A 23,333-nucleotide genomic window follows, 5' to 3' on the forward strand; every position below is an offset into this window, starting at 1 on the left:
TGTTCAAGGGAAGTGCAAATCTCTCTCTCATCGAGAGGGACTGCATGTTTTAGCTGCAGATAAAGCATCCCGGAATAGAGGTAAAGTTAAAACTGTAGCTGCAATGACTAACCTGCAGTTCCCACAATACCTACAGTATCACAATTGTAACTTTATGAATGTGAGGTTGACAACTCCGGGCCTTGTTTTGCTAATAAACGTTTTCCAATTTTAACAGATATTCAGAGCCAGGAAACAATTTTTTCACACAAGTTAATTTTAGTGACAGTTTAGTCCTGGGAAATGTACCTTCATATAAAGCAGAAGTCCTCTTTAAGGTGCTCATTAATGGTACAATTTTTCACTAAATGCGAACTTTTGATGCCATTTCAACGGTCAAAATGAATCGGAAGGCAATTATCGATTGTTCACATTTACTAAAAGATTGCTTTCTTCAAATTCAATTATAAAATCCATTTTTCAGATTGATTCTATCCTATTTAGCAATTGATCAAAAAATTGTTACTTATCGATTGCCTTCATCACCAAATTAGATCGTAAAAAATAAATAGATAAATAGAAATAATGCATTGAAAGATCACATTTGGTGAAAAAAATTCTACCGTTAATGGGCACCTTTAGGGTCCTTTTACACTATATCAGTTGTAGCTGAAAGGACAACTGATGTTTAGTCCATTGTCCATGTTTCCCTATGACCTCTTTCACATTATGCACTGAAAAACAAAACAAACAAAAAAAAAAAAAATTCCCAATGCACTGCTATGGAGAAAAAAAATGCATTAAGTGTCAAGGGCCCTCAATGAATCATCTTTCGCTTTCACCGTGGTTACCATGTGCCTGTATCACGTGATGCGTGTACTACACAACATCACATGTGCGCCTGGTGCCACATGATACAGGCGCTCGGTAACCAAGGTGATAGAGGATGCCGGAGGTCACAAGTAGGACAGGTGAGCATTTTTACACAGCATGGGCACTGAGCGGTGGGAAATGTTACTCTTGGGATGGGGGAAACAGTGTCTGGAGTCCATTGATTGTTGCGATACCGCACACCCTTACCACCGAGCAACTGATCTAGAAGCAAAGAGCACTCTCCAAGAAGGGTGGGCAATTCCCATTCTCCTGACTAAAATAAAGCTACGGGCCAAAGCAGATACTTTCAATATATCCATCTATTGCAAAAAAAACAAAAAAAAAACAAAACTATTTAAAAAAAGTTTATTAGGCAGTTTATAGGCAGTGAACATATTAACCTTTCTTCAACAAAAGGATCAACTGAAGTTTGGTCATAGCAAAAAAAGTAGAACAAAACATGAAATCAAAACATTTGCATTAAATATGTACATCTAAATGGTTTCAAGACCTTAACTGAGAAGTCAATTCTGACCAGTGGATCCAAAACCACCAGCACCACGCTCTGTATCATCTAGGGCCTGTAAAGAACAAAACAAGTAAGAACTGGTATATCAAATCTCAAATGGAGTGAGATGAACAAATCAGACATTGCACACTAATGTATACCTTTGAATTTTAAGCCTAAAATAAAGCATCCCGAGCCTGTTATTCAGGCATACTAAAAGCAGGTCTTACCTGCTGCAACATAATATGTAAGGTAACATTTTAATGCAAAGTACAGCAGACGTTCAGAGCCACTGGGGGGTTTGTTGCTCTGATAGCAACGTCTAATGCATGAGAAACAGAGCTGTAATGTAGCCAAGGAGAAGCCACCGCAGCAGACAGTCAGGCTCTAATGCTACGTACACACATGCGACAACGATTGTTCGTTGAGGACGACGAACGAACTTTTAATTGTTGAAAGAACGACCTAAGGAAAGATAGTTTTAAAAGGTGTGTAACGATCTGATCGTTAGAACGAACGTTACATCACGTAAAAACAACTATTGCGCCTGCGCATAAAAATGAAAAGTTTCACAGAGAAATAGTGAAATGCGCATATCAAGATTAGTACGAACGACCGTTTCCAACGATGTACTACTTTTGCAAACGATCGCCGTTGGTTAAAATCCGCCGAGACAGAACTTTTGTAGCGATTTGGCTCGTTCGCCTTAATAGTCGGTGGTTCGTTTTTTGTAACGATCGTCGTTGGTAAGATCGGGGAACGATCGTTACAAACGACTATAGTCGCATGTGTGTATGCACCTTCAGGATAGTCAATGACATGCTAATAATTCCAAGTTTATCTCACTCATCATTCCCTACCCGGCCCTTAAAGAGAAACTCCAACCAAGAATTGAACTTTATCCCAATCAGTAGCCGATACCCCCTTTTACATGAGATATCTATTTCTTTTCACAAACAGACCATCAGGGGGCACTGTATGGCTGATGTGGTGAAACCCCTCCCACAAAGAAATCTACGTAAAAGTACATACTCTTGGCAGTTTACTGTCACTGAACCTTGCTGGATTGTGGGAAATTGTTGCAGAAGGTAAGGTCTGATTTAGTATGCAGCCCAGTGGCAGGATAGTGTGGCCAGAGCATCTGACACACGAGACCAGGGTTTGAATCTCGGCTCTCCCTGTTGAGTAAGCCAGTACCTTGGGAAAGACTACCTAACACTGCGACTGCCTACTGTAGCATGCTCTGTGTTAAGTCTATAAAAAGTGCACTTCAGTGGCTGCAGCTCCCGCACTTGAGTCCGCCAGGAGAAAAGCGTGATGCAATTGTTCTGTGTCCCGCTGCCAATGTTCAGTTAACCACTTAGGTCTATCTGGATGGATATATCCGCCCAGATAGCCTGCCCTGCTGCCGCTGCGCGCGATCGTGCCGCCTTCAGTTAGCCCCGAGATCAATGAATGGGAACATGGTTCCCATTTCCCATTCATTGATCTAAGTCCCTGGCAGAAAAACCAACAGCCTCTTATCAGAGGCCGTGGTCTTTCTGCGCAAAAAAAAAAAAAAAAAAAAAAAAAAAAAAAAAGGTTTCCCGTCCTCTTTATGGTTCCTGGAAGCCAGAGCGGTCGCTTCTAGGCCACTTTTTTTTTCTCACTGAGTGCAAATAGTAAAACTACATCCATTTTTTAGTAAATAAATACATTATTTTACATTTAAAATGAGCCATTTACCTCCCACACCAAATATGACCCAAATAAAAAATAGTTGCCTAAGGGTTAGAGCTTTTTAAATATGCATGTCAAAGGAGTATATTTATATAATTTTTAAAATTAGGGGGTTGTAAATAGTGATGGACGCAAATTGAAAAAAAATGCACCTTTATTACCAAAAAAAAAAATATCGGCGCCATACACTGATAGGTATAAATCTTCAAGATCCGCACCATCAAAAATCCAATTTTATTAATGTGTCAAAGTCATAAAAACATGATAAAATAGCATGGGTACATGGCAGATGACACAGGCGTTTGACCATTACAGTCCTTTCTCAAATCATCATAGACTCACAGTGACACATTAATAAAATTGGATTTTTGATGGTGCGGATCTTGAAGATTTATGGTTTGATACTCGGTGCTCCAGAGTGGATCCTAGCACATCATACTGTTACCATTGGTGCAGCAACAATCTTGTCCAGAATACACTGTGATAGGGACATCATTTAAATGGTGTACTAAGCAGGACAAATGGGCAAAGAAAATACATATATTAACCACTTCGCGTCCCTGGGTTATTCCTCCTTAAAAACCAGAGCAATTTTCTGCATTTCACACTCCTCACGTTCATTAGCCAATAACTTTATCAATACTTATCACACATAAATGATCTATACCTTGTTTTTTGCCACCAATTAGGCTTTCTTTGGGTGATACTTTTTGCTAAGAATTATTTTACTTTATAAGCATTTTAAAGGGAATAACGGGAGAAAAATGTAAAAAGTTATTATCTCAGTTTTAAGCTATTATAGTTTTAAAATAAGAGCTACTGTAGACTTAACCCATACATTTGATATGCCCGTTTGTCCTGGTTATTACAACATTTAAATTATAATCCTAGTACAATGTATGGCGACAATATATATGATTTGAAAATAAAAGGTGCTTTTTTCCATTTTGTATCCCTGGCTTTACCTGCAATTATGTGGCTCTTTTGTATCCCCCCACCACCCCTAGTTAGCCAGATGTGTTCCTGTATATCTCCCCCCCCCCCCCATAGTTGGCTAGATGTACCCTTCCCGAGCCCCAGGTAGCCAGATATGCCTATGTATACCCCCACCTGAGTTAGCCTGATGTAGCCATTCATCCCCTCCCCCCCCCCCATAGTTGGCCAGGTGTGGTTTTTAATTCCCCCCCCTCCCCCCCCCCCCAGATAGCCTGGTGTATGCCCCTGGATCCCTCCCCCATGGATTGCTCTGTTCCCCATGAAACTGTGTGCCCCCACCACGGGGATAACCAGGTGTGTGGCCCTTTAAAATAAAACCCACGTGCCAGGTGTCTCCCGAGTCCCCCCCATCCCGCAGAGATAGGCGCAGGGAAGCGTTAGAAGTCACAAGCTCTCACCTGACCTTGTTCCAGCGCCGATTGCGATCCTCTCCCTGTTGTCCCGCTGTCCACCTTACTATGCTGCCCGGATCGGGTCCTGGCTTGATGACGTCATCAAGCAGGGACCCGATTCATTCAGCATAGTGAGGCTGACAGCGGGACTACAGGGAGAGGATCGCGATCGGCGCTGGAACAAGGTCAAGTAAAGATTGTTACATTTTAATCCTGCCCTGCCCAATCACAGCATGGAGGGGGGTAATTACAGGCGATCGGGCAGGTGGTGGGGAGATCGAACCCCATGGCAGGGATGCTGGTATAGAGTAGTTAGGGGGAGGGGGGGTTAATGAACCCAGGAGCGTGCTAGCACGCCCGCTGTGCTCATTAAATCAAAGTGACTTATATTCACGTCAGGTGGCTTTCAGGAGCCACTTGCTATGACGTGAATATACTGTAGTTAGGATGTAAACTGGTTAATTTCAAATTATGATGGCCAAAAACTGAGAAATAATGAATTTTTCCCATTTCTTTCTTAATCATCCTGTTAAAATGGATTTAGAATAAAATAAATTCTTAGCAAAATGTACCACCCAAATAAAGTAAATGGTGGCAGAAAAAACAAGCTATAGATCATTCCATTCACTGTGATAAGTAGTGATAAAGTTAATGGCGAATGAATGGGAGGTGAAAGTTGCTTGGATGCATAAGGTGAAACACTGTACGCTGAAGTGGTTAAAGAGTACATCAGGCCAAAATTAAAGAACCTGTTAACCTCCCTGGCATTCTGGACGAGCTGAGCTCGTCCAGAGACGCCGGAGGGTGCCGCTCAGGCGGGCCGATTTGAATAATTTTTTTGTAAAATTGTTAGGGATGATCGCCGCTGCTCGCCGCTATCCGCCACGTAACGAGTGCCCCCACCCCGTGCGCTGCCTGGCCAATCAGTGCCAGGCAGTGCTGAGGGGTGGATCGGGACTCCCTATGACGTCATTCCGTTCGTCGCCATGGTGACGGGGGAAGCCCTGACGGGATCTCCTGATGGCCATCATCACCGGCGGCGATCGGAAGGGTGGGTGAAATTTGGCTGGGAGGGGGGGGGGGGGGGGGGGGGGGGGTATCATGTAGCTAGCGCTAGGCTAGCTACACGATTTAAAACAAAAAAAAAACAAAAAAGTTTAAAAACCATGCGCAGCCGTGTAGCTGCGCATAATCAGAACGCCAGGGAGGTTAATAGCAGACTCTGCACAAATGAGTTAAATGCATACCTGGTCTTCAGGGCACAGGAGATGCTCAGCCCCCCTCAGCATTACAGCAGTGGCCATGCTTCCTGAGACTGCTGGAGCTCTTTAGACATGGCCCACCTGCTTGGGGGGTGTACCCCAAGACATGCATGTGGGCATGGCAAGTCACAGCAGCCAGGTTAAAAAGAGAGAAAGGAGGAAAAAAAAGCCACAGCCCAAATCTGAGGAGAGGTGAAGCGATCACCTGTCTGGATGGAAGAAGTCAGGACAGGCAAGTAGTTAACCCCGTGACCCCCCCCCCCCCCCCTCACCATCCTTTAGACAGAGACTCATGACAAGCTCTCATTTTAGCCTCAAGCACACGTTAAGATTTACAGATAAACTTGGTTCAAATAGAAGAATGCTGAATCCCAGTAGAGACGCTGCGCCACACCTTTCCTCAGTACTGCTGACCTGCTCTCGCACTACGGAAGAGACACTGTACCACAACCAGGGCTGTGGAGTCGGTACAAAAATCATCCAACTCAGATGTTTATGACTCCACTGACCACCGACTCCAGGTATCCAAAATTGCACCGACTCCAGCTATGGACTTCGGAACCCCCCCCCCCCAAAAAAAAAACAACACAAAAAAACCAACCCCCCCATCATCCGACTCAATTTATTGAAATCACCAACTCCCCAAAATTGCTCCGACGCCAAAGCCCTGGCCACAACCTCTCTCAGCACTGCTGATCTGCTCTCACACAGAAGAGACACTGTGCCACAACCTTCCTCCATACTGCTGACCTGCTCTCACACAGAAGAGACACTGTGCCACAACCTTCCTCCATACTGCTGACCTGCTCTCACACTACAGAAGAGACTGTGCCACAACCTCAGCACTGCTGACCTGCTCTCACACTACAGAAGAGACTGTGCCACAACCTCAGCACTGCTGACCTGCTCTCACACTACAGAAGAGACACTGTGCCACAACCTCTCAGCACTGCTGACCTGCTCTCACACTACAGAAGAGACACTGTGCCACAACCTCTCAGCACTGCTGACCTGCTCTCACACTACAGAAGAGACACTGTCACAACCCTCAGTACTGCTGATCTTCTCTCGCACTACAGAAGAGACACTGTGCCACAACCTTCCTCCATACTGCTGACCTGCTCTCACACTACAGCAGAGACACTGTGCCACAACCTTCCTTCGTACTGCTGACCTGCTCTCACACTACAGAAAAGACACTGTGCCACAACCTCAGCACTGCTGACCTGCTCTCACACTACAGAAAAGACACTGTGCCACAACCTCAGCACTGCTGACCTGCTCTCACACTACAGAAGAGACTGTGCCACAACCTCAGCACTGCTGACCTGCTCTCACACTACAGAAGAGACACTGTGCCACAACCTCTCAGCACTGCTGACCTGCTCTCACACTACAGAAGAGTCACTGTGCCACAACCTCAGCACTGCTGACCTGCTCTCACACTACAGAAGAGACACTGTGCCACAACCTCTCAGCACTGCTGACCTGCTCTCACACTACAGAAGAGTCACTGTGCCACAACCTCAGCACTGCTGACCTGCTCTCACACTACAGAAGAGTCAAACGTCAAGTTTTATAACTGGATGGAATGGAACATTACCAATTATGAGGGAATACAGACTTAAGGGGCGCTTTAATGCTCCCTAGAGGTCAGTTACGCTTTTATACATCTTGTCTGGTGTTGCTCGTTAAAGGGGTTCTTTCGCGAAAAAAGTAGGCAGTTAAATGTGACAGATGACAGGTTTTGGGCCAGTCCATCTTTTAAGGGGGATTCTCAGAGCTTTCTTTGTTTTGAACAGCATTTCCTGAACAGTAGTTGCAAAATCTAACTGACATAATAGTGTGCAAGTGATTAGGGAGGCCGGCTGGTAGCTTGCTATTTTGGCAGTTAAACTGCTGTTCAGGAAATGCTGTTGAAAACAAAGAAAGCCCTGAGAATCCCCCTTAAAAAGATGGACTGGCCCAAAACCTGTCATCTGTCACATTTTTTCGCGAAAGAACCCCTTTAAAGAAATAAAAAATAAAAAAACTTGACTGCTGTAGGTTTGAGAGTTACATGATAAGCTGAGCAGCCACTTAACAGCCAGATCTGTGTGGGGGTAGGATATTTTCCCAATGCCTGTTTCTCACAGGCTGCAAGCTTGCCAAGTATTTTAGTCTCTGAACTGCTATTCACCAAGTGCCTTCCAGTTGCAATATAAAAGCAACCCAATAGCAGTTTTATAAGATACACGTGTACGGTTACATGTCTCATCGTGATGCAGGTGCCACTGTGCTCCAGATGTGCATCCATGGGACAGATGCCACACCACTGCCCTGCAGAGGGCTTTCAGGTGTCTGGCAGATCCACAGGAGCAGATGACGTAGTAGATTTACTACTTATTGACTACCTGTGAGAGATCTGACCAAAAGATTGATTGTTTATGTCCCTTGCAATACTAAAGCCGTGTACACAGGCTATAGCAGTACTGGGCAAACTACGGCTTGTGAACACTGTACATCCGGCCTGCCGATTCCCCTCCTTCCGTGCAGAGTTGCGGAAATCAAACAGGGAACTTAAAACTCGCCAGTTCAGATTCCAGCGCCTCCATGGAGTCACATGACTCACCATCAGGACGTTGCCAGCATATTACATTGGCAGCCAATGTATAATACGTGTCCATGGGCTCCTCAGTGGGAGGAGTGGGGGAGGTCCATGAGTACACACCTCCATATTTAAATGTGATGTGGTCATTTGTCTGTTGGCTATGAGTAAGGACTGATGTCCGAAACAGGTCAGCCTTGATGCCTGCTGTTGGTGTTATCGGATACGTCCATCAATAAAGCTGCTGTGCTGATAAGTGCGGACCAACTTTTTTTCCTGTCGAATTTTGATCTGCTGTCCAGGTCCTGCACTACAGCAACTTTGTTGGGTAGAGCGGTGTTCCCCAGTTAGTGTATAATACGCTAGCAAAGCCCTGTTGCTATGGAGACAATGCTGGAATTGGAACAAGTGAGTTTTAAGTTCCCCGCTTGGAACTGTGCAGGGAGGGAGGGGAGAAATTTAAGGTATGCCGCCTGGGCTGCGAAAAAGTTTGCCCAACCCCGGAGAGGGTTTCCAGCCAATGCAGATTGTGAGGCCATCTCTGCCGATAATCTAGCGTGTGTTCAGCAGGTCCGATATGTCGCAGAGAGATCCGAGTGCTGGATCATCTCAGCCGAGCACATGGTTCTCGTCTCCTCACCTCCACAAAGAAGCTCCATGATCCCTCCACCCCCCTCCATTGCAACAGAATGTATTGCTAGCCCATAGGCTAGCAACAAGTCTGTGTAGCACTCCGCCCTGGACTGAAGCCAGATTGTGCATGTGTCTGCACCTTAAGACTACCTATATGCAAATCAAATATTCAGGTGGCCATTAAAATAAGAAGCATATGTATAGTGTGAAAAAGGCCTGTTTATGTAGTGCACTTTTTTTAGTGAAGGGACAGAATCACTTAAACAAAAAAACATTGCAAGTTACTCTGAGAAACAGACAAATACATGAGCAAGCAGAAAACTTCAAAATCACACCAGTCTCTTCCAAATTGCCAGAGGATTAATAAAATAACCACTTACCTTAAGCTCCTCCAAATCAGGATATAGAATTTGTTCACAAATCAGCTGAGCTATTCTGTCGCCTTTTTTAACTAAATGAAAAAGTAACCATATTAGGTCCTTAGGCCAAGATGCTAGACATACAGACAATATAGTATCTATGTGCATCTTACAACTACTAACACGCACATGCATTTTCAGATATGAAAAAAAACAAGAAAAAAACAAAACCATTATTTGCATTACTCAATGTTTATAGGACACCTGAAGTGAGATGGATATGGAGGCTGCCATATTTATTTCCATGCCAGTTCCCTGGCTCTCCTGCGTCTAATACTAGCCATTGACCCTGAACAAGCATGCGACAGAACAGGAATGCAACAGTTTGGTCAAATCATGACAAGATTAGCTGCATGCTTGTTTCTGGTGTGATTTAGACAGTTAAACTTTCAGCAGGACAATGACCCTAAGCACACAGCCAATATATCAAAGGAGTGGCTTCAGGACAACTCAGAATGTCCTTGAGTGGCCTAGCCAGAGCACAGACTTGACTCCAACTGAACTGGGGGTTCTATGCATATGACCCTGTCGCATCATCGCAAACCAGACTGAATGGCTTTTTTTTGAAAGAACTAAAGCATACACAGTGGTGCAGCACTTTCTCTCCTTCACCTCTCTATAGAGCAGAGAAGGCTGTAGACCAATAGCTGAGCAGCGAGCCTGTACAGTGCTTGTTCTGAATCGGTCACTCACAGAGATATGGATTAAACCACAGCTTCATGTTTCAAACTGAAAAAAAGCTAGGGCAAGCAAACAGACTGTAGAGGCAATGTTTGACATCAAATCCCTCACCAGCATCTTCAAGCCTGTCACTGGGGTTCTGCTGGAAATGCAATGCTGCGGCTTTTACGTCTAGTTTCCATTTCCCCCACAAGGCAAGATGATAGGAAAGCCGCTCTGCTCACCTTGCCCTGTTCTGCCTTCCTTCGGTATCCATGTCAGAGTAAAAACCATGTACACCTTTAAAAAACATTTAGTCCCACTTTAATGAACTGGCAGGCCTTTACTGGTTATGGTCAGGATATTCGGATATTCCCTATTTTACTATGGGCCACATAAGCAACAATTTCTGCCAAATAAGCTCGTTCTTGAACATTACACAAGACTACATACCTTGAAAGGCCTCTTTGCCAAAATTAAACAATACAACACCAACATTCCCTCTGTAGTCTTCATCAATAACGCCAGCTAAAATGTAAAATGAGACAATAGTTACACAAAAATGGCATGGTCTGTGAAGTAATAAACCAGTGGGTCACTCAGATCCACACCCACAGCAAAATATAATCTCTATGGGGGAAAATGCTCTTCACAGTGTGAGAACCGAGCAGCTATGCTAAACAGCCTTTGCAAAGCAGTCTGACATTTCACATTGTGTAATATGGGTGGAAAGACCATTGCAGCCATCAGTGGAAAAAAGTCACATTGGTGCTGGCAGGTTAACGTGATGGCCCTCAGAGGCAAGCTCCTGTGTCAGTCTCTTGGCTTTAAAAGCTGCCTACGCCTTCCAGCTGTGGAAAAGAGCACAATGTTGTACTGTGTTCATTACTACAGGGTATTCAGACTAAATAGAACGTGTTCATATCACAAGAGCTTTTTCTAAGCGCTTTGTGATTTTAAAAGCTCTTGCTAATGTTATCCTATGTGTGTATTCTCACTGAAGCGATGTGATTTTGTAAAAAAATCCCCCATAGCATTGCATTAGCAAGAGCTTTTAAAATCTCTAGCACTTAAAGTGGACCCAAACCAATTTTTTTTTTTATTCAAAATATTTAGTTGCACCACTGACACATACAAAGATAAATAAACACTCCTTTAACTCTATGAGCATTTCTGTGTATGCTTTTCACCTTTCTCTTTGCATAACTAGGGTTATACAGGTGGCAGCCATTACTTCTGAGCTTAGTAGGAGGTTTTAGATCATTGGTGCGTTTGTTATCAGCTACACTGCCTGACAGGGGCATCGTCTATGTGAAATCTCACAAGCTAAGATCCCCTCCCCTGTGACATCATCAGTAGCAGCCTGTGTTTTGTGTTTTTTTATCTCCTCCACCAGTTTGCCAGAAAAATCCCGGCAATTTGAAAGGAAGGGAGGGGTTCCTCCAATAAATGTAAAATATTTTATATTTGTCATCATGCAGCTGAAAAAAGGCTGCTGTTTATCATAATTTAGAAAATGGATTTTATTTCTGAAATCTTGTATTTTTAATTTGGGTCCACTTTAAACTACCTAAAGACCAATGGGCGGTGGCAACCCCATTGGCATCAAGTGCTGGGGCCGGCTACTGCAGATGATCGTATGACGGAGCACAGCCTCCAGTCTCCCAGCGGCGATCGCCGATAGGAGACCTAATCACTTGTAATTCACATTTGTATGTAAATGGGTCAGTTTCCATTTCATGCAATTTTTTGCATGCGATTGTATGAGTGAAAAAAAATAAAATAAAAAAAAAAAAAAAAAAAAAAAAAAACCTGAACGCCTGCTCCATATTTTCACATTCTGAATTCAATTTCACATACAATGCAAATTTTAATTTGTTTTGTTATTATTTAAAATACACATGATGTAACTGCAAATTAATATTACATACTTACCTCACTGTCAGTTCCTCTCAGAAGCTCACCATTTTCTTCTTAGTGATCCCTTCCAGTTTTGACAATATTTTGTCAGAACTGAAATATACTAGTAGATTTCAGTTATAGATCAGCAGCTGTCAGTTACAACTGAATGTGCAAGTTAATGTCCATGTTTCCCTATGGCTCAAGTGGGCAATGTTACAGTTTAACAGTGTGCTGACCTGGAAGCTGTTATGGGGTAATAGCCATTTTCAAAAGAGGACAGAGAATACCACTGACCACAGTGGACAAACAGGACACAGAAGAGGAGAAAGTGACCGAAGATTAGACTACAGAGGAGGTAAGTATGACGTGTGCATGTTTATTTTGACTTTTAAATTTTCAGTTCAGGTTCTCTTTAAAGCCCTGTACACACGTTCAATCAAGGTCACCCAACAGCAACAGGAAGCTGATCCATCGGGCAACATTGCAGGGTTGAGGCTGTGCTGACGTGCAGGTGGATGCAGAGTGGCAGGGTAACTTCAGGTAGTGGGCGGGGCGAGGCAAAATGGGTAGAACAATGCTCTCACCCAAAGTGATCTGTTAGGACGTATTTCTGGCTGAGCAGTCCGGGGCTGCTATACACGTTAAATTCTCGACCGAGGTGGTCGCTATCGGCCGCCTCTGCCAGGAGGTTCATCTAGTGTGTGTACAGAGCTTAACTCCTGGGAACTCAATTATAAATGAAGGGTGGTGGTGTGTCACAGGACCCCTAGTGGCCAGACTGCACAATGCCTTCCAATCGGTTTCAGCAGACAGACCATGCAATCTGTGGTCACAATCTGTGCACAGAAACCACTGAGAAGTTGGCAGCAGACCGACTAGAAGGGAGCCTATGAGTTACGGTAATACAAATTACACACTATTTCAGGGTATAACTGCCACCACCTCTGTTACCATGGGACAGAGGAGCCCACTGACTGGCTGACTCTAGACCTGCAAATAGAAAACTGTTAAACACACTATTTTATCTAGCTATCAACCATAGAAGCGACTCTTCAGAAGCCAGGGTTCAGTTTGTGTGGATGAATAGCAGGGTAGCTGAACAAATAAATGACGCTAGCATAGTTTATTAAAAATGCAATATAAATAATTATTAACACAGACATCCATGGTCCTTCAAAACACAAATGCCAAATACACAGAAATGGTATGCAAAAAAATAAAAATTTATTAGGGACGTATCCCTTTAAAAACAAAACCTGCTGTGACAGGTGGACAATAGGTGCGGTCAACAATCATTATTGAATCAAATAAAACATGAATGAATATACCACACTGGCAGTGTCTGACTGATAAGGTAATCAATAGCAGCAACCATGCAGGAATCTGAAAGCTGGCTACTCACAAATGATACAAGATCGCTCATGACATAGTAATGTCAAACCACAGAAGAGCCCTAGCAAAAATTATCACAGCCACCGCTTACCAGGGGTCAAGACCACACACTGATCACCCAACGGCGCGCTCTGGCTCACACGTATCGCACGTAAACATGTCTCATCGTAGCACTGCCACACCCTGGCTCACACATAAAACGTGCTTAGTCCTAGCTGCAACGAAGCCCGTTTACGTGTGATACGCATGAGCCAGAGCGCGCCGGTGGGTGAGCAGTGTGTGGTCATGACCCCTGGTTGGGGTGTGTGTGTGTATATATGTGTGTGTGTGTGTGTGTGTGTGTGGTGTGTGGTGTGTGTGTGTGTGTGTGTGTGTGTGGTGTGTGTGTGGTGTGTGTGTGGTGTGTGTGTGGTGTGTGTGTATATGTGTGTGTGGTGTGTGTGTGTATGTGTATGTGTATGTGGTGTGTGGTGTGTGTGTGTGTGTGTGTGTGTTTACTTCCATGGCTATGGACTTGTTTATATGGCTCTGCTTTTGTGTCTTTAGCTGTCATTTCCACTAAACACTGGTGAGGACCTGTGATATAGACTTATGCAAATGTATACTGCTTGAAAATGGACTAATCAAATCCTGCAGTGGTGCATTTTCAAGCTGCATACATTTGTATAAACCGTGGCATACCTCTGCATGAATGCCAATTTGCATCTCACTGACCTTCCATACTCCTCTGTATTGAAAGGACATCTGAAGTGAGAGGGCTATGGAGGCCACATTTATTTATTTCCTTTTATACAATACAGAAAGCTGGGCTGTCCTGCTGATCCTCTGTCTAATACTTTTAGTCATGGACCCAGAACAAGCATGCAGATCAGGTGGTCTGATTGAAGTCTGACTGCACTGGTTACACGCTTGTTTCAGATGTGTGATTCACACTAGTAATGCCAGAAAGATCGGCAGGACAGCCAGGCAACTGGCATAGTTTACAAAGTAATATAGCAGCCTCCACATCCCTCTCACTTTAGGTATCTTACAATATGATAATGTATTTTAGGCTAGTTTCAAACTGAGGTGTTGCATTGTGCTGCACTTGTAGCAGCCCACTGTAGTTTGTGTGTTGATTGAACAGATTCCACTGCATAAAACTGCAAGTCTTCAGCTTTGGGGGTCACAGGGACCACCACACACCTGTGAGCATTGTTGCAAATACTCCTTCACACCACTAAGATACACATTTAATTGGTAATGCAAACATGTAAGACAGCATACCTCCGACATCAATGAAGTGCTTGGCAGCTAAACCAGATCGTGGAGCTAAAGAGGAAAACAATAGAACACTTTATTACAAAAGCGTAACGAAAGCGCGTGTGTGTGTGTGTGTGTGTGTGTGTGTGTGTGTGTGTGTGTGTGTGTGTGTGTGTGTGTGTGTGTGTGTGTGTGTGTGTGTGTGTGTGTGTGTGTGTGTGTGTGTGTGTGTGTGTGTGTGTGTGTGTGTGTGTGTGTGTGTGAGAGAGAGAGAGAGAGAGAGAGAGAGAGAGAGAGAGAGAGAGAGAGAGGGAGAGAGAGAGAGAGGAAGTTACCCAGCAAGCAAGCTTTGAAAAAAACACAGACACCCCCTCCCCCCCACCACCACTTTAAAGAGGATCTGTAATGTTAAAAAAAAAAAAAAAAAAAAAACCTCTGGTGCATACTTGCATTGGGTGGGGGAAGCCTCTGGATCATAAGGCTTCCCCCCGTCCTTCATCCCTCCATTCAAGCGCCAGGATCCCCCCCTTAAAGTGCGGTGAGGTAAATATTTTCCTTACCATGATCCTGTGCAGGCTCACTAGCAGCTCTTACATAGTTACATAGTTATTTTGGTTGAAAAAAGACATACGTCCATCGAGTTCAACCAGTATAAAGTACAACACCAGCCTGCTCCCTCACATATCCCTGTTGATCCAGAGGAAGGCGAAAAAACCCTTACAAGGCATGGTCCAATTAGCCCCTAAAGGGAAAAATTCCTTCCCGACTCCAGATGGCAATCAGATAAAATCCCTGGATCAACATCATTAGGCATTACCTAGTAATTGTAGCCATGGATGTCTTTCAACGCAAGGAAAGCATCTAAGCCCCCTTTAAATGCAGGTATAGAGTTTGCCATAACGACTTCCTGTGGCAATGCATTCCACATCTTAATCACTCTTACTGTAAAGAACCCTTTCCTAAATAAATGGTTAAAACGTTTTTCCTCCATGCGCAGATCATGTCCTCTAGTCCTTTGAGAAGGCCTAGGGACAAAAAGCTCATCCGCCAAGGTATTACATTGCCCTCTGATGTATTTATACATGTTAATTAGATCCCCTCTAAGGCGTCTTTTCTCTACACTAAATAAACCCAGTTTATCTAACCTTTCTCGATAAGTGAGACCTTCCATCCCACGCATCAATTTTGTTGCTCGTCTCTGCACCTGCTCTAAAACTGCAATATCTTTTTTGTAATGTGGTGCCCAGAACTGAATTCCATATTCCAGATGTGGCCTTACTAGAGAGTTAAACAGGGGCAATATTATGCTAGCATCTCGAGTTTTTGTTTCCCTTTTAATGCATCCCAAAATTTTGTTAGCTTTAGCTGCAGCTGCTTGGCATTGAGTACGATTATTTAACTTGTTGTCAATGAGTACTCCTAAGTCCTTCTCCAAGTTTGATGTCCCCAACTGTATCCCATTTTGTATGGTGCTAGACCATTAGTACGTCCAAAATGCATGACCTTACATTTGTCAACATTGAATTTCATCTGCCATGTATGTGCCCATATAGCCATCCTATCCAGATCCTGTTGCAATATGACACTATCTTCCTGAGAGTTGATGATTCTGCACAATTTTGTATCATCTGCAAAAATAGCAACATTGCTCACTACTGCATCTACTAGGTCATTAATAAATAAATTGAAGAGCACTGGACCCAGAACAGACCCCTGTGGGACCCCACTGCTAACAGTCTCCCATTTTGAGTACGATCCATTGACCACAACACTTTGTTTTCTGTCCATTAGCCAGTTCCCTATCCATGAACACAGACTCTTCCCCAGTCCTTGCATCCTCAACTTTTGCACCAGACTTTTGTGGGGAACAGTGTCGAAGGCCTTTGCAAAGTCCAAGTATATCACGTCTACAGCATTCCCAATATCCATATTAGCATTCACTACCTCATAAAAGCTGAGCATGTTAGTCAAACAGGACCTGTCTTTAGTAAACCCATGTTGATGCTGAGAAATAAGATTTTCTACTATGAAGTCATGTATAGTATCTCTTAGTAACCCCTCAAATAGTTTGCATACAACTGATGTTAAACTTACAGGTCTATAATTTCCTGGATCAGATTTTTTGCCCTTCTTAAATAATGGGAAAACGTGGGCTGTACGCCAATCCACTGGGACTCTGCCAGTTGCAAGAGAGTCACAAAAGATAAGATAAAGGGGTTTATCTATAACTGAACTTAATTCCCTTAGGACCCGAGGATGCATGCCATCCGGGCCAGGTGCCTTGTCTATTTTTAATTTATTTAGTCTTGCCTTCACTTCTTCCTGCGTTAAGTATTCAATATTACAGTTAGAAGATTGAGACTCTTCTGCCTCTGTAGTTTGCAACAGTGCTGTTTCTTTTGTGAAGACAGAAGCAAAGAAAGCATTTAATAACTCTGCCTTACCTTGGTCATCCACCATTGAGTTCCCATCCTCATCCTTTAGGAGTCCTATACAGTCAACCTTTCTTTTTTTAGAGTTAATGTACTTGTAAAACTTTTTTGGGTTAGATTTGATATCCTTAGCGATTTGTTTTTCAGCTTCAATCTTTGCCTGCCTAATTTCTTCCTTTGGCAGAAATAGCCGAACCCGAACGTATCCGCTCTACTGCACAGAGTCCTTTCCGTCTGCACAGTAGAGCGGATACAATCGGGCTCGGCTATTTCTGCCTAGCCTGGATGAAGAGCCACTAGTGCACCTGCGCAGGATCGCTGAGAGGTAAATATAATCGCAGCTGGTCAGGGAAGCCTCATTGGTACCCTGAGGCTTCCCCCTCCCGAGGTAAATATCCCCCAGAGGGTTGTTGTTTTTTTTGTTACAGGTACTCTTGTTACAGGTACTCTTAATCTCCTTAGCAGGATGTCGGGCATACCGCTCTCTGGCCCCAGGAGTCCCCCATAGTTTTCTCACATGGCTGTAAAACCTTTAGCTAGCACTAGGCTAGCTAGTAAAGGTGTCTGGCACCCCCGGATCCCCTGCGATTCCCCCCTATTTATACATTACCCAGCCTGGATCCAGCGATCGCGCAGCCTCCCGGCACAGCTCCGGTCTCTCTATGAGGAGGATTGGGTTTGCATATGACATGTCCGATCCTCCCCATAGTAAAGAGCGGAGCTGTCTAGGGAGGCTGCGCCGATCGCTGGATCCAGGCTGGGTAATGTATAAAGTGTCTGGATCGGGGGATGCCGGACACCCTTACTAACTAGCCTAGTGCTAGCTACAGGTTTTACAGCAATGTGAGAATATTTTTCTTGTGGGGCAAAAAGTAACAAAACCTCCTGAGCAGCAGGTGTATAAAAATTGATTAACTATGCAAGAGAATGTGTGTACAGCATGTGGGTAAGTGTACAGTGTGTGTTTACACTGCATGTCATTTATCTGCCGCTGTGTCAGTGGTAGCAGTTATACCAGTTATTAGGGTGAGTAAAAAGATACGTCTTTTGCTAATAGGAAAAAAAGACATTAACACTTTGCAGAGAATAGTAAAGCCTAGGGTGGTGATAAGAGCTTCATGTAATGTGGCACAGTGGCTAGCATTTATCCCTGCAGTAGGAATCTTAGCCAGGACATTATCTGCATGGAGGTTGTATATTCTCCCCAAACTAGCTCCAAGCAATCAAGTTATATCTCCAAATCACAAAATCCTGTGATAGATTAATTTGCCCTTGAAATGTTCCTCCAATCCGACACACACACACACACACACACACACACACACACACACACACACACACACACACACACACACACACGTTTTGGAACAAACTCTGTACAGACACTATTTAGCTCCCAACCGATTAGTGTTTTCTCCTCTAAGGCCTAGAGCACACCAGAGCGGTTCGGCTGCGTTTTGCGATCCGCTTGCGGCTGCGGATACGCTTGGGTAATGTATTTCAATGGGCTGGTGCACACCAGAGCGGGAGGCGTTTTGCAGAAACGCATACTCCCGGGCTGCTGCAGATTTTGGATTGCGGAGGCGTTTCTGCCTCAATGTTAAGTATAGGAAAAACACAAACCGCTCTGAAAAACAGCACTTCAGAGCGGTTTGTCAGGCGTTTTTTGTTACAGTAGCTGTTCAATAACAGCTTTACTGTAACAATACATGAAATGTACTACACCAAAAACGCTTCACAAAACCGCAAAATGCTAGCTGAAACGCTACAGAAGAAGAAAAAGCGTTTTAAAATCTGCTAGCATTTTGCGGATCTGCTAGCGGTTTTTGGTGTGCACTAGGTAGAGGCGATATGGAAGCTTGGCTAAGCAATACACACAGTGCTCTCCCCAGGCTTTTTAAGCTGGAAGCTCCACCCGGCTAAAATGTGGTGAGCAACCAGCTATCAGCTGGCCTCTTCAGCCTCCTATGCTGTAGGCAGAGTCATGCTGACTCTTCTTTCCCCCATCGCACCCCACCCTCCTACTTTTTCATGCCACCCGGCTGGTAAAAAAATTCTGGGAAGAACACACACACACACACACACACACACACACACACACACACACACACACACACACACACACGGCAATCCATCCTTGCTGATAACAGATGAGAAAACCAGAAACGTTGACAAACAATGCACACTTTAGATTTCTGGCCAAAAGGATCAGCTATGCTCTTTTCAGCTGAGGACTATCTAAACTTTATACCTAGCTAATGCTAGGTGCACACAATGAGTTTTTCCAGCAGATTTACTGTCAGATCGATTATTACCAACATGTCCGATCTGATCTCCAATCAATTTTATGACTGAATTTCCATAGAGGTAAACAGATTATTTCCGATCTGATTTCCGTTCAATTTCCTGACAGTAAATCTGCTAGAAAATATCATTGCATGTACCAGGCTTTAGAACATAGTAGGGATTAGATTGCAGCTCCTGAGCAAAAGCAACATGAATTGTTCACTGCTCTTCAAAGTGCTGCAAGAAACGTCAGTGTATTACAAATGCATTATAATGGCGACCACTACTAATAAACACAACAGATGCAATGGTAAGCGGCACAACCATAAGGCTAATTTCACACCAGGACGTTGCGTTAGAGGGGGCGTTAAGGTCGCATAACGTCCCCCTAACGGAACGCCTGGTGGTGCTGGATCTGGACGTCAGAGTGAGCCACGTTGTGCAGCTCACTCTGGCGTCAGTGATGCCGTGATGCGCACTCTTGTGCGCATGCGGCATCACGTGGTCCCGCCGGCCAATCGCCGCACAGAGCGGCCGCTCCAGGAAATAAACACTGCACGTCACAACGTGCAGTGCATATTAATTAGCCATGTGCCTGGCCGCTCTCCGCTCCTCCCCAACGTTACTGAGCATGTGCAAGCAGTCTAACGCGGCTCAGTACTGCATGCAGTACGTTGCCTTGTGACGCAGCGTTACAATGTAACACAACGTGGGCACTGTGAACAGCCCCATTGATTTTTCATTACTGTGCGGTGGGCTGCGTTACAGGCTGCTCTAACCTGCGCCTGTAACGTCCCACTGTGAAACCAGCCTTAAGCAATTGAAATGCTCTGACTCACCAACTCGCCCATAGCATCCTCTTGGAACACAGATCTGTATGTCAGTTTTCACAATGGCTTTGTCTTGTGGACCAATTAGATAATCATAGGCACTGAAATAGAGAGAAAACACACATACTGTATATACTTGTGTATAAATAGCAGGCATACTTTATGTAGCATCTGTTTTCTGAAATACAGAAATGGAGATGAGCAGGGACTGAGGAAACATTGCATCATAAGCTGACAAGTTGGGGAGCATACACTTTCAATTATGTTTGGCTAATCACTGACCAATTTTACCATCTCCATGTTGTATGAGGGTCAGATATTGAGTACCATGAGCAGGTTGTGTATGTAAGCAGTAAAATAGGCCAATCAAAATTGGATGTGTTTACACACCTTTGCCCATACATTACACAATTTGGTGGGCCAATCGACTTTCCAATCTGAGAAATGTATCAAATCAGAGGAAAATCAGTGCCACAACACAGCCACGTAATCAATTACCCGGCTAAAATAATTTAAAATGATCAGTCGGGCATGGCTGAAAATCAGTCTCAAGTGTATAGGCAGGCAATAGATCCCTTTCTGATCTGATCAACAGGTGTATGGGCACCTTTACGCTAAGTGTGCACTATACAGTTTCTGGTATATCATAAGGTAAACAAAATGTAACCCTGAATGCATCAAAAATATCAGCCAGCATCTAACCAACATACACATGGACGTTTATCTATTCCAATTACAAAAAGAAAAAAAAAATATTTTTCTGTACAACTGAATGCTTTCAACAAAGTTTCAGTAATCTGTTTAGGCTATATTCACAGTGGGCACTGCATTCCTCATTAAGGCCTGGTGCACACCAGAGGAGTTTTTGTGAGCGTTTTGAGTTTTTAAATCTGCTGCTAATGTTATCCTATGTGTCTGTGCACACTGGAGCAATGAGGTTTTGTAAAAAACCCCATAGCATTACATAAGGAAGAGCTTTTGAAACCTCTAAAAGCTCTTCCCAATGTAATGCTATGGTTTTTTTTTTTACAAAACCTCATTGCTCCAGTGTGCACAGACACATAGGATAACATTAGCAGCAGAATTAAAAACTCAAAACACTCAGAAAAACTCCTCTGGTGTGCACCAGGCCTAAAAGCAGGAGAGCAACATAATGGAAAAGTTGCACCACAGGTTATCTGTGTACTGATATGCATGCGGTCAATGAAAAGTACCCTTCACTGCCACTCTGTGTGCATTTTGCCGTACTGCACTGCATGCTTGGAATGCCACATGCAATGAGACTGCACTGTCACATAGGTGGTGCATTGCAATGCGACATTCCATGGTACAATGCGACTATTGCGTAGCAACACTAGCCCCACCACTGTGAGCCTTGCCTTAATGCCTTATCGTCTCATGTGTGGCTATTTTCAGGTCATCCGCATCTATTTCCAATAAACGTAGACAAAATTAATCAGTATATAAAAACATCAGCTTTACAATGAGCCAATGTACAGGAACATTGACAAGCAAATGAAGATGCATGAAAATGACAGAAAGTTTAAAATCATAAAAACACACACAAGAAAGCCAATAGTCAGGCACAGAAGGAAATCCAGGGTCCACTAGCTGCACGTGTGTCTCCCCCCCCGTCATCACTTCACCACCCACCTGTAGAGGTCATAGCCTGCAGCCAGGGGGGAGCCTCGGGTCGGGGTGCTGGCATGCTCTGACAGCTTGGCAAAGCGCAGCAAGGGCTTGCTTCTCTCGCTTGCCTCTTCTTTGGCCCGTTTGGCAGGAGAGGAGGGCACAGGGGCGAGCGGCATGATGTGGACGAGACAAGAAGACAGTGAGAGAATAAAACAGGCAAACAACACTCCCGCCAAAATCTAAGCGCGAAATCTCTCCACCTATAGCATTGCAGGCAGCGCAACGTCACTACCTCCCCTCCTTCACTCGCTGTCTAACTAGCCATACTCGGCTACTCGCCACGTATTCTAGCATTGTATTATTCATGCAATACACACACTACGGATAGAGCTGAGTACAATACAGCCACTACTATGCAATGTATCTGGCAATCTGCTGGCAGCGAGTGGCTCCACTGGCCATGCTGCGAGCTGGCTCACGGTGCTGCATGTCACCCCGTTCGCAGCAGTACCTTGCATGGCGGAGGACCGGGAGACGTGCAGCCGCTGGCGGCAGGACACTGGCCTGTAGAGTATGCAGCACAGGCGGCTCCGCATAGCAGACAGGATGAACAGTGTTGTGGCTGTCATGGCGAACTCTGTGCAGCTGAACTCATGTGATTCGCATTAACTCTAGACTCCCCGAGCTGCTCTCCTTCTATGCACAAAAAGTGCACTAGCAGTGGGAAAGTTACTTGTATTTCGTAGGGTGTATTGTGTAGATGGGGCTTTATGCCTGGTACACACTCCATGCAATTTTCCATCAGATAGACGTAATCTGATTTTTCTGATTGATTTTCAGATTATTTCTGTACAAAATCGATCGGAAATCATATTGGACCTATCAGTTCAGCAAGGATCACATTTGGGGAGGAGTTTTGCTGCCATGTTAAACATACACTACTTATTATTGCTTTATAAAGTGGCAACATATTTTGTGGCACTGTACAAAGTAAGAAACAAATATGGGGTGCAAAATAATACAGACAATGGTATACACCAGTATACAAAATACACACTTGGTACAAAAATACTGAATCGGTACATAGTACAGAATTGGTAATAAAAGTGACATAATAAATATGAATAAATGTGCAACGAAATCCAAGACACAATTCATAAAGGTGCAGTCGGTAGTGCGGGAAAACACCGTTCTTCTCCGCAACCGGTACTTAAGACTTCTGGGTGGTCATTCATAAAGAAGTTGCCTGTTGCGGTAGAAGTGCGGAGGTTTTCTGGAGGAAGCTGGCGGTAGCGTGGCGGAAGACATGCGGAAAGATAAAAGCTGCCCGATTCCCTCCGTGCGCTCCTCTGTCTGATGCTGCTTGGGAGGTCCGTCCCATTCATTTACACGTAATCCGCCTGCCTATCGCTACTGTCGAGCAAGCGGTATTTTCCTTCTGCATACCGCTTGCTCTAATCTTTATAAATGGACGTGTTTGTAACTTTTTCTAGATAAATCTAGAAAAACTCAGCACAAGGCGGAAATGTATCGCTCTGTCAGCTTTTCATGCGGAAAGAGCCTTTATGAATGGGGATTTTGCTGAGTGT

General features: G+C 44.2%; 1 protein-coding gene across 2 annotated transcripts; it reads right to left on the reverse strand.

The window, feature by feature from the left end:
* Positions 1–1,204: 1,204 nt before the first annotated feature.
* DUT (deoxyuridine triphosphatase) lies at positions 1,205–22,544 on the reverse strand. 2 transcript variants are annotated; one of them, XM_068275427.1, is made up of 7 exons: positions 22,256–22,544; positions 21,766–21,874; positions 20,122–20,213; positions 14,589–14,633; positions 10,482–10,556; positions 9,330–9,400; positions 1,205–1,433 (listed from the first exon to the last, which is right to left on the reverse strand). In XM_068275427.1, the coding sequence occupies exons 1-7, from the start codon at positions 22,371–22,373 to the stop codon at positions 1,377–1,379; spliced, it is 567 nt and encodes a 188-aa protein (XP_068131528.1). In that variant the 5' UTR covers positions 22,374–22,544; the 3' UTR covers positions 1,205–1,376. The 2 variants fall into 2 exon arrangements, with proteins under 2 accessions (XP_068131528.1, XP_068131529.1); XM_068275428.1 differs by lacking the exon at positions 22,256–22,544 and having other exon boundaries at positions 21,766–22,034.
* Positions 22,545–23,333: the final 789 nt, after the last annotated feature.

The sequence above is a fragment of the Hyperolius riggenbachi genome, chromosome 3 (assembly GCF_040937935.1).
Source record: "Hyperolius riggenbachi isolate aHypRig1 chromosome 3, aHypRig1.pri, whole genome shotgun sequence".
NCBI classification, from domain to species: Eukaryota; Metazoa; Chordata; class Amphibia; order Anura; family Hyperoliidae; genus Hyperolius; species Hyperolius riggenbachi.